This window comes from Lissotriton vulgaris, chromosome 1_1 (assembly GCF_964263255.1).
Source record: "Lissotriton vulgaris chromosome 1_1, aLisVul1.2, whole genome shotgun sequence".
In the NCBI taxonomy this organism is placed as follows: Eukaryota; Metazoa; Chordata; class Amphibia; order Caudata; family Salamandridae; genus Lissotriton; species Lissotriton vulgaris.
Genome location: NC_141685.1, coordinates 1,356,859,333 through 1,356,877,480, shown reverse-complemented (window position 1 = coordinate 1,356,877,480; position 18,148 = coordinate 1,356,859,333). Strand labels below are relative to the sequence as shown.

The 18,148-nt window shown below is 45.4% G+C and overlaps 1 protein-coding gene across 1 annotated transcript; it reads right to left on the bottom strand.

The window, feature by feature from the left end:
- Positions 1-1,412: 1,412 nt before the first annotated feature.
- Positions 1,413-17,499, bottom strand: LOC147749163 (uncharacterized). The gene is made up of 3 exons (XM_086929539.1): positions 17,455-17,499; positions 12,074-12,545; positions 1,413-2,218 (listed from the first exon to the last, which is right to left on the bottom strand). Exons 1-3 carry the CDS (start codon positions 17,497-17,499, stop codon positions 1,413-1,415), a joined length of 1,323 nt encoding a protein of 440 aa, XP_086785665.1.
- Between the last annotated feature and the right edge of the window lie 649 nt (positions 17,500-18,148).

The window sequence follows — 18,148 nt, the reverse complement described above, 5'->3', positions numbered from 1 at the left end:
CAGTGGCAAGTAAAAGTCAGTGTGAAAACAGAGCAAATACAGGGGATACACAACAGACAGGCCAAATTAGCCCTATCAGGAACAGCAGACACACACACCAAGGGCACAATACAGTGAACAAGGCACAGACACACCATGGTGCCACTGGGAAACGGCCTCATTGGCAATCTACATTGTACTAGTGCTACAGATTGTACCACGAGTGTATTGGGGCATTTAAATTGGGGAAAGACATTTCTTGTGTGTAGTAGCACAATAATCTGTGTGACAGGCCTGTACATAAGTACTTATTGTGGAAGTATCTTGGCTGACTTATTTTCACATAGCTATTTAGTGGATTTTTAAACAGACTCCAAGCTTGAAATTGGTCACGTTCCCACTTCTCCAAATGAAAGGTGTAACCGTGATCAAGGATCAGTGGTGTGGCGAGGATTTGCCATTCGCTCAGCTTCACATATGTGTCAGGACATCTCTATTCTGACATGTCATGTAAGTCATCTTGCCATGGCTAATTCCGCAGCAAATTTTGTCCGTCAGCGTGTCAACATACATCTGGCACACTGAGCCACATCAATGACAGCCTTGAATCACATTAGAAAAGTGATAATCGATATGCTTCAGTGCCACTAGGCATTAAGGCATGAGGGTCACAGTCTTTGCAGCAGCACTGAAGTGTTTGTAGGACTTCATACATGAGACACCATTGGAGTGTTGAGTGATGTTGTTGCAATCACTGGTGTGAAGCATGTCCCTATTCCTGTGCTTAAGTTAATAAAATTGTCTGCTACTTATCTTACCTTAGGATGTGCCTTTGATGCCAGCCACGTACTGATGTTTTGCTTTCATACATACATGTGGTATGTCAGATATTTCATCATCACATACACACACCTTGGACTGACCCACATTTATGTTAGTGTGCAAGCAGATCTGATTTTCCCACTCACCCCCTCCTTGTACGAACTTGTAGTGTTAGTCATTCTAACTTATGACATCATTTGTTATGTTGCACATTAGCAATGCTGTAGTACACACGTTACTAGTCACTTTATGAATGTTGCCAGTTGGACATTGCATGTTGTGGTTGCAAATTAATGTAAGTGTCACAACTTAGCAAGTAGCAAGGTATGACAGGACTCTAATAATCAAGGGACACATACAGTAGGGTTGAGGATGTACATGCACAGTCCATACATCAACATGACATTTGTGACATGCATGAGTGAGTAGTTTTTTATTGTGTGATAAGGGAATGTCAACATCATACGTTCACCTCATGGAGGGAGGCCACAGATAATTAATTGTACATCCATTGCCTAGCAGTAATTTGTTTTTCGTCATTACTGGGGTACAATGTCAGTATTATGAGCACCAGACAGTGTTTATGTATTGTCCTGGTACAATATGTGATGCTAACGCATGGTTCTGTGGAGGACTGGACAATCTTCTGATTCTTCTTCATCAGATGTGTTTGTTGTCACAGCTGATGGTGTAATCAGTGGTGCAGTCAACACAGGAGGCATAGACACATCAGGGACTGCAGATGTTGATGGGATTGTACCTGCATCAGGTTCCATGCCCATCAGGTACCGCATAAATGCACTCAGCATGACTTGGTGGTTTTCAAGCACAGCTGTAACATCCCATTGGTAGTCAGCCAATTTTGTCAGGTATGCATCCTGTTTTGCATTCATTTCTTTGAGGGTGTCCTGAATTTCCCTCAGCCTGTTGGCCACTTCAAGGCTGGCACTTGTGTTAGGCATTTGTCTGTGCCTCTGCTTCATGACTTCTGAAATGTCATTCATGGCGTGAAACAAAGTACGTGGTGGTGCTTCGTTGCTGCTACCAGTTTCCGCACTGCCAGTATTTGATGTTAGGCAACGGAGCACTCCCTCTAGGGTGCCTGCCATGCTCTCAATCCCTTTACGCACCTCCTGTGCCGACTGACCCTGTACATCCACAACACGTTGTTCAAAGGAATTTAGCGTGTTCGGTGACTGGTGAGGCTCAGATGTTGTGGCAGGTGGCGTAGGAGTGCTTCCATGTTGGGCAGGCGGAGATCCCACTGTGCTGCTTTGCCTTCTTGTGGGGGGAGAGGGAGTTTGTATTGATTGTAACAGGTCCTGGATGATTCCTGTGTCCAGACTTGTTACACTTTCACCGCCCTCATCATCGGATTCAAACATAGGTTCCTGCTCATGAGTAGGTGTACCATGCCCTGAAATAAAAAATAGATGTATGTTTATGATCATGTCTGACATATGGTGTACAGATGCACAATTTTGAGTCATCTACCCTTTTTGACTTGGATGTGTGTCAACATGTCAAAGTTAAAGCTACACATCATCACTCATGTTACCTAAAATTACATGGCATGAATCATTTGATGGATACAAAATGTTTGCAACATTCAACTTGAGTGCATGTCCTGATGTCTGTTTTGTTGGTGTATATTGGGGACACATTCCAGCACAGTAGCAAGTCCATGTGGCATTTTGCACTCTATATGTGTGCAACAGACATCAGGCCACAATTACTGAGGATGTGGGACATGGATTTCTTACCATCTCACATCATCCCACCTGTCATAGCCATCACGGCTGTGTTTTTTGTGTGTGGCCCATTTCCTGTGTCTTCATGCTAATTACGTTATATTTGGATAATCCAGATTGCTCCTGGTATGTTGCTCAACCTACACCCAGCTCCCCCTGTGTGCCCCTGTTGCCGCTGCTGAGTACACACTGGCAGGTGTGCAGAACTACCATATTAGTGTCCCGTTAGTGGCCTCAGTGCAACTAGTTTTCACCCTGTTTGCACACCCATTTTGTTTGCAGTGCCACTGTTCCACCACCCCATGCACACTTGCTGCTCCCACCTACCAGCTGCTCCTCCCTCCCACATCCCCATATGTGCCAAACTTTGCTCGACTGTGCTACTTGCGCACCAGAGGCACACCTTAAGCAGGCCAGGCTGCAGCCATCTGCGCCTGGATCATGCCCAGCAGCAGGACCTCTTGTGGCCACTATCGCACCTACACCAGACTCCAGTACTACGCCTGTACCCTCCATGCACTCAATGCTGGCCAATATAACACTTGCTTCCAGGCCACCACAATAACATACACACGGGACCCTTCTCCTGCCGCACATGCAGCTTCACATGCAACTGAGCCACCAAACCCCCATGGAGTGGACCCAGCCACCTCCGATGCATTATCCACAACACCCACTCCACACGAACACAGCCCATGTGGCTCTGGGATCTGCTGGACACCTCAGCCCCAGATGTGTGATTATTAAACGTGACCTGGTGGAACTACTCCTCTGCGACCAACATCACCATAGACATCCCAGACAGCTACAAGTTCAACCTCAGGGATTGCGCTGACTGATTTGGTGGATGGGTCATCATCAACCACAAGTCTTACCTCAAGGTCGGCACCCATGCAGACAACACCATCAACACCGCCAACCACCTGCACATGAACATCCACACCGACACCCAACACCACCCCCAGGGAACCCTCATGTACAGCACACCGACCCTGTGCTCAGTTCTGCTGCTCCATCAATGACCTCGCCAGCACCCAAGCACTCCCCTCCCCGCACTACATCATCCTGTGGGACCTGACCTTACACCTCAAGGACAACAACGACGACAACTCCACCATACTGATCAACGACCTCACCAGACCCGGCTGCAGACAACTCAGGACCAAACCCACGCCGCCAGCCACAAGCTGTACCCCGTCTTCTCAACAGGCACCCACATCACCTCCAACCACACCACAGAACTGCACTCGACCGACCACCGCAGCATCAATTTTACCTTCTATTAATCAACCACACACCACCGCAGACAACTGCTGCCTCACCAATGCTGGGTAAAAGTAAACGTAGACCAGCTGGTCACACCCCTCAGCCACAGCCCGAACTACAACCCCACCAACCCAGTCGCCAGTGCCCAAACACTCTGACAGTGTATGTAGGGCTGCACCAACACCTTTGCCCCACTCACGTTACCCTCCAACAGCCACACCTGCAACAGAGCCACCCGGTTCACCGACTACCTCCAGACCTACCAACGCACATGCCGGAAGATGGAGTGAACATGGCTCCATGGACACACACTGCCCAACCACACAGTCCACAAGGACGCCACGTGTACACATCACCACCTCAACAGATTGGCAAAGAGCTCATCCTTCCAAGCCTGTCTGGATACCAATGCACACGACAGCAATGAGGTCTTCTGCATTGTTATTGAACAGAGAAACCCATGCACAAACGTTATCAACATCCCACCCTCACAAGAAGTGTGGGACTCACTGTCCATCTTCTCACAGCGCACATTTGGTGACATCGATGACAGCTTCACCACCACAACCACCCCAACTATGCCAGACTCCACCTCCCCGGCGAGGACCACCAGCGCCAACCACAGCACCTCATGGTACTACGTCGACAAGGACGCAACACACAGGGTCATGAACTCCATACACTCTGGATCACCAGCAGTACCATCACCACACCACTTATTGTACAAAGCAGAGGAAGCGATCATACCACAACTACACATGTTCATCTACATCTTCTTCAATGCAGCAACATTCCATGAAATATGGAAGCACGCCACAAGCAATGCCCTCCTCAAGAGGCACAAGGCACACCCCAATGCCCTCGAGGACTCACGGCCCATCTCCCTGCTCACGTTCCCAACGAAGGTCATCTAGGTAATCATCAACATGCAATTGAGCCGCGAGCTGGTAGACCCCAACATGTTTGACCCGTCCCAGTCCGGGTTCATACGTACATACAGCAGCAAGACAGTCCACATGTCCGGCACAGACAACATCATGCAGCAACTAGCCAGCACCAAGACAGCAGCCCTCTTCCTCCTGGACCAGTCAACCACCTTTGACACGGTATGCCATCACACTCTGAAGACACACGTCCGAGAATCATGATTCCAATTGAAGGCCCTAGACTGGACAAAGTCCTTACTCTCCGGCAGAACCCAGAGCGTCCAGAGTGTCCGTAACCCATCCATCAAATCGGACGCCATCAACATCATCTGCGGTGTACCCCAGGGGTCATCCCTCAGCCCAACACTGTTCAACATGTACATGTCCCCCTCGTGCACGTGGGCCGCCATCACAGCCTCTACATCATCTCCTACACCAACAACACCCACGTCATCCTCTCCATCACCAGGGATCCACACACACCCTGAACAAACCTCCACGAGGGAATGAAGTCCCTCACCAACTGGATGAGGATCAGCAGTCTGAAACTGTACTTGGACATGACACAGGTCCTCATCCTCGGACCCACACCCTCAGCCTGGGACGACTCCTGTCGGGCAACCACACTGGGAACAGCAACAAAACCCACTGACCATGCACGCAACTTACAATACATCCAGCACTCCTCCCTCTCCATGTCTGAGCAGGTCGACACCATCTCCTCCTCATGCTACAACTGCCTCCGCATGCTATGCAGGATCCACAAGTGGATCCCCACCCCAGACAAAAATAACTGTGACGCAGGCCCTGAGCACCAGCAGACTGGACTACCGCAACGCACTGTACGCAGGATTCCCAGACAAACACCTAAAACTGCTGCAACGCATCCAATACACTTACGGCTCATTGATTGTCAACGTCCCCCACCGCAGCAACATCATCCCCCAAATGTGAGACCTACACTGGTTCCCCATCAGCAAGTGGATCAGCTTCAAGCTCCAGACCCAGACACACAATGCACTCCAGTAGGCCGGACCAGCCTACCTGTGCAGCAGACTCAGCTTCTACACCGCCACACGCCAGGTCCGCTCCACCAGCCTCCCCCTCACCACTGTCCACCGCATCCTATGACCAACCTCCAGCAGCAGTTCCTTGTCCTACCTCGCCGCCAAGACCTTGCACACCCTCCCGGCCCATCTACGGCAGACCCAGGACCTACTCCCATTCAGAAGACTCAACAAGACCTATCTCTTTGAGCATTAGCGGCAGACCCTTCCCATCAGAATGGTAGTTCCAACATGTGTTTTTACATGCTGAAGGAGTTGTTCCAAGGACACAGACTTCTGTATTCTCTGATTTTTATTTCATGCAGCTGTGGTTCATGCAGACTGCGACGTAATGCATTCCTCAATGTATTTCAAGTGTTTGGTTGGTGTAGTCTTAGGTGTGAGAGAGTATGAGCTGTCTGTCATCAGCAATGGATACAATGTTGAGGCTGTGTTTGGTTTCAAACGGCGCTGAGGCAGCCCTGTTGATGTTGATAAGGGTCAGACACATAGATGGTCCCTCTTGCATTCAGCATTGGAATTACGTGATTTTAAAGGCGAAGGTTGTCAGTCTCATCCTTGGACCTCTTGCTGGGATGAGTGACCCAGTTAAGCGTTGTTCCTTTGAATCCTGCTTCATGTAGTGTAGCAAATCTGTGTGGTGTTAGTCTGTGTCTGAGCACACTCACAGCTCCTGGTCCCGGAGGAGGGTGATCTTGGTGCTGTTGTTGATGTAATGAGGACAGGGCTGTAGTGATCCCACAGGTGGCTGTATCTCATGTTGGAGGGGGTGCATTGAGCTGTGACTGGTGTCCCGGTGGGTATGGTAGTATGGCTGTTGTGTTGGGAGAGGTTTGGGTGGTGCTGCCTGTGGCATCTCATGTGTACGGCAAAGTTGTTGTAGTGAATTTTTTTTGTTTATGGTGAACTTTGTTGGACACTTATCACAGGTCTGTAGTGCCAGGGTGATGTATGTAGCTTTGCAGCATAGGTTGTTGTATTCATGCAGGACCTTGACGAGTTTGCAGGACTTTCCATTATGTTGGATTATTTATTTGTGGTACTCCCTCATTGCGTCCATGTATGTGTTTTACATTTCAGGTGTCTTGGTGTTTATACAGTTCTGACCAAGGTATCTGCTGGTGCCTCTTGCTTCTTAGAGATCAGTGCTCTACCATGCCGTGTCCCTGTAATGCTGTTTGTTAGGCTTGCAGAGGGTGGAGGTGTGGTATGCGCAGTTGTGTATCCATGTGTGACTTTCACTTGCAGTAACGCTGGTGTTGGCTGTGTTTGAGACCATGGTGGTGGTTGAGGTTTGTCAGCAGTGTAGGCATATGAAATGTCTGCGGGTCATGTTTGCAAAGGCCTGTTGTCATTCTCCAATGTTTTCCATGTATGAGTGCATGGAGGCTGGCTGAGCTGCATCAGTGAATGACTGTATATCAGTTGCAGCTGGAAATGATTGCATTTGGGACACAGATGTGCGCATTCAGACTTCCCATAGGCGTGCCTTCAGCACACCATGTACATGCGTCTGCTGTGCGCTTGCACAGCGGCTGATATTGAGTAGGCTAATTGTGAGGTACAATATTCAGTGATGACGGAACACATGAAGACAGGGGTGGGGCCCTTAGTGGTAGTTCATAGACCATATGTGGAGTGTGGGCTCAGATGAGAGCACTGAACTGACTTATTATGGAGACACAAGGGATGAGTGACTGATGTGATCATGCTATGTGTCATCATGGCATGGGAGGGTGGGTAGGGGACATCTTAGATGAGGTGGGTCATGTGCATATTGGCAAGATGACTCAGGTGCCACCCATGATGACCAGAGCAGTTATACCCACTTCCATGTTTGGTATGCAGGCTGCATTTCAGCCTCCATGTCAAACATGGCCGACACTCCAGCATGTGGCTGCATGACTTATCCCATTTCCAATTACAAGTCACGCCAGCACTTCACAGCGTTGTGATTGACTCAGAGTAGTGAGCCTGGCTGGCTAATTCATTTTACGTGACACAAAGGTAGGGTTGCATAGGCTCAAGAGAAATGGGACACAGCTTTGAGGTGAGACTTCCCTCAATGTGTGCCAGATTCACAAAACAAACTTAAGACTCAATCCTAAATTTGATACATTTTTGGTGTTGACAGAATGCACTTACTACTTTTGGCATTCACAGAATGAACTTAGTACTTTTGGTATTCACAGAAGTTAGGATTTTGCCTTTAGTCTGTCTTCAGTCTGTCTTCAGAGAAACTTAAGACAAAATCCTAACTTCTGTGAATACCAAAAGTATTAAGTTAATTCTGTGAATGCTAAAATTAGTAAGTGCATTCTGTGAATACCAATATAGTAGTAAGTTTTGGATTGAGTCTTCAGTTCATTCTGTGAATGGGCCACAATATGTTTTGCAGCACACACTCACACACACATCCCTGCATCCATAAGACATTGATTGTTCTTTCCTGCATTTGTTAACTCACAGCTGTCCCCCCCCAATTGCCAATGTTTGCCACTGTGCCCCCATGCAGAGCAGGTGTGACACTCTTGTACCAAAAGGCACATACATAATACCAACACATGCCATGTCATCACATTCCATTGAATTCATTGTTCATACTAGGCATGTTGCAACTGTAGAGTAGGTGTTGCACAGCGGAGACTTTAAATACACTGTTCAAAGTTCAGTGAGTACATGGACAAAGTATCCTTGTCACCACACACCCAGACCTGAAGCATTAAATACCTTTATGAACAACCACGACACACACAATTGAGTCAGATTAGTGAGTAATGCACACACCATTTTTCATAGCCAAAAAATATATACACAGCATTTGTTCATATTCTCAAAATTTGACCCCCTATTTCTCATGATGTACATCTATACAAATAATAGTTCAGACATATGTCCCCCATGACACAACCAATTGTTATTATTTGACACATAAATGCACAACATTTTTGTTATTTTTAAGATTTGTCACTATTTCTTTTTTGTTCTTACTGACACACATTACCACATGTAGTACTTACATCACAACATAATTGGGGTCACAAAGAAGAATTTAGAAATTATATTTTGGTACACATGCATTGCATTGTTGACATTGTGCAGCATACATTTAAATGGTCATCGCATATGACTACGGCAACCATAGTCTACGCTGTTTGCATTTGACTGGCTCAGGTCCACACTGTGAACCAAGGTTTTTTCCTCTTGGACACTGCAACAATACAATGTCAGCTAGCTCCTCACCTTCAACCCTGTACGCCGCCTCACCTGCCAGGACGTAACTCTGCTACAGACATCACCATCACTGTCACTGACAACTTCTGGGTCACCTGCATGTGGCAGCACAACAATCATAGAAGAGGCATTGTTAACCCATACACTGGTACACTCAAAATGAGCATGCACTCTAATGTGCCATGGTTGACCATGTACTACGACAACTACATTATCGTGACCAGGCCCATGGCCATACTCAGCAGCACACTCATGTGCATGACACACAGGCCATGTGCTCCATTCTCCAACACCATTGTTGACATCATTGCACCCCAGTGTGTGACATCCACAGACAGCATCCCTCTCAATGACCTCCAGTTCCACCTCAGCAGGTTAAGTTACCTGACCAACAACACCTCCAGGTTAACTTCACTGACATCAGACACAAGCATCAAGGGACCTCAACATACCACTGAACAGGACACGGTTAAGTACCTGTAGTACAGCTGCATGTACTTCTGATTCAGGTCTGACTTCATACTCTCCTGGCACTACCATCATTGAATGCAGGACATATGTGACTTGACCAGCAATCACCACTGCCATCCTTGCACTCTCTTGCAGCTGGAGCAAGGACACTGCATGACATCTCATCCACTCCCTGTGCAAAGACAGTCCACCAATGCTTAAATACTTGTGACACTACAGCACACACATAGCACTGTTAGGATCTCGAATGACACCATCATTTCTGCACCCCTCATGAATGTACTTGCATCCCTACTTTCCCCCTACCCCATGTCAGCCATGTGTGTGGGCAGTGCCATTGGCATCGTCTGCCACTATGCATTGGTGGAGTTGTGGCATGGTTGTGCATACACTGACATTATGATTTGGAATGGATCTGTCATTGCTTGAATCATGGAGCAATGTCCAGTGGGTACTATACATCCATGCTATTGCAAGGAGGGACATGGTGAGAAGTGTTGCCTCGCTGTCTTCTTGCAGCAACAATTTTCATGGTTGCGCCATAGGAATGCACACAATATTGTTGTTGTTGCACATTTGTCGAGTGTATCTTTGTCACAGGGCAACCCTGTAACCTTGTTTGCAGCGCTGTCCAGTACCACTCCCATGCATATATGTTGTGCCACGAATTGTCACCTTCCTTAGAGACATGTATGTTGTGGCTTTACATTCCGGGAGCTATTGTGCATTTGCATGAGTTTGCTTGTTTCTCTCATGTCTGTGACAGCCTTGCTAATCTTGCAAGGTGCAGTTAGTGAACTTGTTGGCATTATTTGGATACGTCACGCCTACTTTGCATGTCATTGCCATAGTTTTGATGGGACATGCAATGCCATTGACATAGAAGTTGCTATCACTCCTGAGCATTTGCTCTCATCTGTATGCAACAGCTTACTAATGTGATTAAACATGCTTGGCACTTAAGCTACACAAACAGCGCTGCAGACTGGCTGATGATCCATTTGTATAATTAACTATGGTGCATATTTGCTGGATGTTTAGCAGCTGGACTGCGCCCCTTGCAATATAGGTGTGCTGCAGTGCATGCATAGGTACAGACCATGAATGGAGGCATTCGGTGAGATGGTGCGCATTCCTGCACACTTTTGATGTTGGATGTTCTTTCACTGCAAGAACACCATTGGTACACTTATGTTATTCCCATGGTCGTGACAACATAGATGTGCTGTATTCACTGTATGTCAATACATGTTGTTATTCATGTTATATACTTCATTTATCCAGACGTAGCTGGTCAGTGCTTAAGTCATGCATTCATGTGAGGAGCATCATTCAAGTACAGCAAACCTTGGTGCAGGCCTCTCCCGGTGACACTGCCTCACCCCTATACCTACCATGATGCAGGTGTGAGGTACTGACACAATTGGCAGATGCTAATGTATTTCCAAAATTTGGATTCATTGCACATCACCACTACTGAAAAAATTTTGGGATGTGCAGACCCACCATGCATATGTTATGCATGATGCTTGTGTAATGTGGCACAGGGCTTCACATGCTGAGTAACATTCATGAGTACTTTCCCTTACATATGCAGATAATGTGGCTGAAACCATCATGCACAAAGTCGTACAATGACACATTTTTGGGCCTGCATGGGGTGACTATGAGTAGGGTCTCTTTATTGGTGTCACCTGTCCTTCACAACGACACAGGTGCACAATGCTTGGCATGCGCCGACCCAGGCAGACTTGCACCATGTTGCAGGGGGGTCCAGCGGTGCAGGGGATCAGTGTTTGTGTGCATGGAAGGGACACATTCCTGCATGATGCAGTCATCAAAAGATTTTTCGGCTTTCTATGTGTCCACTTGAATGCAAAAGCGATATGTTGGGTATATCAGAGAGGGAAGAGTAAGTATTTATTCTGGTTGTGCATGCCTTACACAGACCCTGTGTATGCATATCTTTGTGGCGCAGCGTGATAGTTACAGTTTGACTTTGCTATTGTACATTGTCAATTGGACATGGATGTTTCTGGGTACACCCCCAGCAACAGCCCTGGAATTGCGCTTTATCACACTTTAATGTGGGAATGATGCAATGACATGATATGTTGTACTATGTTACATGGCTGTCTGTGGCCTATTATTGTGGGTGTGGCACATTGTGCCACCACTACATGAACAAAATAGCATCCTGCCAGCACAGTGGTAGCAGTCCAAGTTATACAAGTGTGAAACTCGGTCTGTTGCAGGATGTTGTGTGATTGTTATTTCATGAGGGTAGTTGTATTTTTGCACCTGCGTGTGGCACTTGTCAGGTGCAGCAATGGGCTGGGACTTCACTTTGGACATATATTTTTACTTTGACCGGGGTAGGTGTTTACCAAATGTAACATGTGCATGTCCCTGGTACAATACTTTTTGGAGACCCTTCACAGTTCATGACATTGCATGACTTCTCTTTCCACAACACGTCAGTAATTGAGCCAGCCACCTTAGTTTATGCAATGCACAACATTACCTTCTTTGCACATTTCCCCCTGTAGGGACTTACCCTGTGTGTCTTGCAGTTCCTCATGCTCTGCACTGTCCTGTCCTGGAATTCCAACCACCAACTCGTCTGGGATGACCGCCGCAACCCGCTCCTCAGGGTCATCCAGCTCTTCCTGTTGTGATGGGCTGCCTCCTCCTGTCACCCCAGCTTCTTTGCGGTTTTTTGCAATTTTTTCTTTTGTCCTGCGCTTTATGTCATTCCAGCGTTTCTTGAGGTCAATAACTGTCCGCGTAGATTGGGCCACACAGTTGACCTTTGTCAATATGGACTGCCAAATAGCCTCTTTTTTTGATAGTGGCAACATGGAACTTGCAAAAAGCTGGTGCTGGTGGTCTGTCACCTCATTTATGAGTATGTTGTTCTCCTCAGCACTGAAATTAATTTTCCGTTTCCTCTTTTCTCCCTGTGTTGCAGGCTGGGCATCTTGGCTGCCATGTGGAAGGTTCCCTTGACTGCTGCTGTGTCCTTCAGGCTACATGGTAGCAATTTTTTCCATTTGCGGGAGAATTTGGAGATGGATGCGTGTATTTTTGGCGTTTTCCGGATTCTGACGCAACGTGATAGTGGCGCAGCGACGCGTACACTTGCGTCAGTTCCGCGATTGCGACTTACGGCACTTTTCCCGCACTTGCGTGACTTTTCGGTGCGTCACGACGGCAGCGTGTGCGTCACTTTTTTCCGCCTTGCCGCGTCACTTGCGACATGGTGCGCCATTCCATTAATCTGACGCCTCCGCGTCGCAACATTCTGACGCAGCGCGTCGTACGGAATTGTGACGCATCCCTGCACCTGCACAAGGATGCGTCACTTCTCATAAATGAGGGCCTAGTGTCCAGCTCTGGTCTGTCGCCCGGCTAATTCCTCATTTAGGAGGCTTTGGTCTGTACTTTAAAGAGACTCTGGGGTAGGAACCGTGAAGAACCTAAGGCACATTCAGTGCTACAACTCATGCTTTCTTTGGGCACGGTTAGACATTTAGTAAAGTGAGAGAGAGAGAGAGAGAGAGAGAGAGAGAGAGAGAAAACTTTGGATCCTCATAGTGATAGCATAATTAGACCACATTTCATTTAAACACAGTTTACACAAATATAAATCCATAAAATTCCCATTGTTGGCGGAACGCTAAAAATCTTAAAATGAACACACCTCCTTTATTCTCTCCATTACAAATTCTCTTGTTGCTTTCAAGAACTTCCCCATGGCAATTGTAATATCTAAAAATAACATATCCATAAGGAGGCAAGCGGCTTGAACACGTGAATTTACCTTATATTTTAAAAATATTGGGCATAAAAACACTTTCCGTATTACTAAAATCAATGTGCAATCAAGCAATATATGTAAGATATAATTTCTTACACCTGAGCCACATTTACAAATACCATCTGGTTGGATCAAGGCTACTTTTATTTTTTCTTCTATCTTCCAAGGATTAATGGCCACACAAACCCTTAGGATTTCGTGTCTTAACCATTTATTGGGCAAAAAATCCAAATATGGGAACCGTATCTCTTTTTCCCATGCGCTCCTTACCCAATTAACAGATTTTTTTACCTTCAAATAATCATTGTCTTGTGATCAAGAGTATAGAAGCCCATGATCCCTGAGCATTCTCTTTGTAAAGCCTATGTCCAGGGACGGCTGTAGAAGGCTCAATTTTCGGTGAGCCGCTACGGTCTGGATGGTTTTCCTTACATCCCGTGCCCAACCAAGGGTACTGGTTTGGATTTCCTCTCTGCACCATATAGACACCTTCTGTATGCCACCTGACTCCTGGCGTTTCCAGAATCTTAGTAGGGCCATTTGAGTCTTTGTATTCCAAGCTATTAGCCCTACCTCCATTCTGATTGCTTGAATCATGGTACAATTGGGTAAAGATAGCAGCATTTTTAAAATCTTTCCTTCTTCGCGATCCCACCCCCTTTTAACACTCAGATAGAGCACTTCTGCACCATATAAAACTTGCGGGGGGATCATAGCTTCAAATGCATTTAACATTGGTCTGTGTGACATATCGCCATATTCTTTATTACATTTTTTCAACCCACAGATGGATAAGAAGGCTTTTGTGGCTTGAGCCTCCAAATGAATGCTCCACTTTAAAGCGCTATCAAACCGAAGGCCTAGGTATTTGTATTCACTTACTATTTCCAATTTATTTTGCCCTAAAAACCAACTAAATTTTTTAAACTCTTTTCCCAAAACATAAGACCTTTGTATTTTCCATATTAACAGTTAGAAACTTTTTGTCACAATAATTTTTAAACACATTTAATTTCCTCTGCAGACCCATTTCAGTTTGGTCAAGGATCACAAGGTCATCGGCCTATAAAAAGCAGGGCACTTTATTTCTCTTCATACATGGACTTGCGCTTCTTTCAATTTCCAGCACTGCCGGAAGGTCTGCTAGGAAGATTGAAAAAAGCAAGGGTTCCAAAACGCACCCCTGTCTAAGGCCATTCTTTACTGGTATTTTATGGGTTAGTGCTCCTGTGTATCGCTAATGACCTGGGCCCAATTTTCACTGTGTAATTCTTTTAAGATATTTAGAATGCCATCCGGTATTCAATAATTTTCCAGCACTTCCCAGAGGCTGTTACGGTCCACTGAATCAAAAGCTGCCCGAAAGTCGACAAAGCAGCAAAACAGTTTACCGTTTTGCTCTATCGACTTTCTGGCTAATGCCCACATGGAAAAGCAATGATCCATAGTGGAGTGACCTTCATTGAACCCGCTTTGTTCCACTGGTACAATGGATCCTTGTTCCACCCAGTCTTTTAACTTGCTTAGTATTATTTTCGCAAAGATTTTTTCTCCTATGTCTAATAGGTTAATTAGTCTGTAATTCTTAGGGGCATGGACATCCCCTTTCTTATGTATCGGCCTAATTATTGCACCCTTCCAGTTCGAGGGGATCTTTCCTTGTTCTAAGATTACTAAAAACATTTTAGAGAAGAATTCCGCCCACCAGGTCTGGTTAGTATTTATTATCAGGGCTCGTAAATTGTCTGGGCCTGCTGCTCTTGTTAAGTTCAAGGACCTTATTGTACTTAGAACATTAACTTTTGAGCAATCTAGTTTTAAGTTCTCTACTAGGCCTCTCCAATCTCTTGATCTCTCCATTACAATTCCACTTCCCGGGGCATATAATGTCTGTATATAGTCTACCCAAGCCCCCTCTTCCACTACGCAGATCATTGGGGCGACCGAGGGTTCTGTGGCTGATCATATTAACTTCCAGAACTGACGTATATTCTTAGATTCTATTGCCTCCAATAGTTTTCTCCAACAAGATTCCTTGTGGGCCCTTTTTGCGTTGCGGAGTAATGAGGTATATTCTCTCTTTATTTTGGCGAGGTTTTCAGCCCTAGCCTGGTCAAACTTTTTGCGTAAACTACGCTCCTCTCTTCTTACTTTTTTTTTCTTATTTAAGCAATCTATATTAAACCAATTTCCTTGATTGGGCTGTAACTTTTCTTTATGCTTTTGAGCCCTCGCATCTGTTCTTAGTTCTATACTTATGCTTTTAACTACTTGGTTTACTTTCTCTATAAACCATGATAGATTTTGGCCGCTCACACATCCTAACTCAACATTTTGTTGCAGTCTGGTTAAACTCTCAATTGCTGCATCGAGTAGCTGAGTGGTTATCCACTTCAGGTAATCCATCTCTTGTAAAATAACCTTATCACAAGCAGACTGTGGGGATATTTCCAGCTCCACCTTCATTAATTTATGGTCACTACATTCCGTAGGGCTAATCCTAAAATCTTTTACTAGCTCAAAATTCCATGCCAGCATAAAAACATAGTCTATAGGGCAACTTTGGGACCCATATTTAAAAGTTTTCTTTGCCGGGTAATCTTGGGCTACCCTGCCATTTAGGCAGAAAAAACGTATTGTCACCACATAATTTCCCAACTCAGTCGGTATTACACTTTCAGAGAACTCTGCTTTTTTTTATCTCACATGACTCCAGGATTTCTATATACCAACGGGCTGACAATTTAGGATTTAGTTTATGATTAAAATCTCCCACCAACAAAATCAAATCAGTCCCATACAAATCTCAAAATGAGTCCAGATCATTCTTAAAATGTACCAATTCGACCCCATAATCTTTCTGCGAACCCCATTGCATATAAACATTTAGGACCAGCATATTTTCATATTTTTTATCAGCAAACGTTGTTGATATTCTACAGCCTAAAAGCCACTTACATGTCACAGGTAACTGGGATACTTTGGTCACTAAGTTTGTTGATAATAAAATCAGTAAGCCCCCTGCAGGGCGGCCTGATCTAGATTTTAATGCCGGACAATGGATTTGTCGATATCCTTCAACTACGGGGGGTTCTCCACAAAGCCAGGTCTCTTGTATACAAATGATATCGTTGTTTTTTACAATCTCTTTCAAAACCTCCTGCTTTAACTCGGTTACTAGGCCATTTATATTCCAAGAGACAAGTTTTATGCCATGTGGCTGCCCGATTTCCTATTCTACATCACTTAGTGATCCGTAAAATTCGGATCTCTCCAAGTAACGCTGTGAAGGACCTGCAAGACTTGCATTATTACTCCAGTTCTTCCAAGCTTCCATCAGGTCTGAATTATTTACCACTATATTGAAGTTTTCCAACTCTTGGTCCACTTCACTTCCATGTAGCTTCACTTGTCTCTTTCCTAGCCCTGCATGGAACAGTAGGAAGGTTTTCTGTTGTGAAGCCTTGTATTCTAGCACTACCTCTTCTTTAGGCACTAGTCTAATCCCTTCTTTACTTATCTCCTGCTCTGCGTTTATTATTGCAGTTTTTACCAAATCAGAGTAAAGCAGTACCCTAGTAAACTCCTTACCATCACAAGATGCTTGAAATCCCACCTGACAAAGATCTTTTGATCCTATTCCTTTTAGATTTGGGCAGTGGGCAAATGATTTGAGAATGTGGGATCTACTTTGTTAAGAACTCTTCAATTTTTTCCCACCTCTTCCCATTTTCACTTGTTCAAAGTAAAGCCACTTATTCCCTTTATCCTCCTCTCCTTCCAGCCTATGCCCCCTCCAGGGCAATTGAGTGTTCAATCTGGTCCCTTCCTCCAAGCTGCTTCCCCGGTATACCTTATCTTTAAGGGGGCCTTACGACCGGGTGTACTTACTACCTTGAGAGGTATATGATTTATACTTTTTATGTCTTTCACCTGATGGTTTTGTTTCCTACTACTGCTTTCCTTTTTTACTAACATCCTTCCCGATTTCTAAGTACTTGCTCTAATTAATCTTGCTTCACTCCCTGTTTTGCGGGGATCAGACTTTGTTTCTTCTTCAGGTACTTCAATTATCTCCATCTGCTCCCTTTTCTTTTTAACTCTTGTGTTGCCCTTACCTTGTACAGCTCTTCCTGCCAATCTCGCTCGTTTTGATAAGCCATGGGTTATATATTCACCCTTTCTTTTTATCAACATCGGCCATCTTGATACATAAACCTCATGGGCGGCCGTTAGTGATTTGGCATCATGGTTAACTAATGAGGGCTCAACAATTACGACCTCCTCCTCCCCCTACCTCACTGGGGCTGTAACCACAGGGTCCAAGACAGGTCTTAACATTGATGGCATTTGCCCCCTAATACCATGTAATTCTCCCTCAATTTTAGAGAGGTGCATTTTCTGAGTTTTTAAAATATCATGGTTTAACATTGTTACTTCCAGCAGGCCTTGGAGTAATTTCTGCAGCTTTAACATCAATTCCAGCATTGAAAATGTGGGGGTCTCCGAAGATTCTAAATTTATCTCCAGAGATTGGTTTTATGTCACCATTTTTGTCCATGTGCCCTGGGTCCTTGACTCCATGTAAAGTCGACCTTTCTATTCCGTTAAAACTTCCATCTGAGGTTTGGGCTACTTCCACTTCTTCAATTTGCCTTGAACCCAGGCTATCTGCTTCTTCGTACATCTGTAGTAACAATTGCGGAGAAGAAGAGAGTTGCAGTAACTTTATTGCCCCTTTATGACCTATCAGGGATTGTACCGATTGATTGGCCGGATTTACAGAGTCCACAACGCGTTTATCAAAGATTA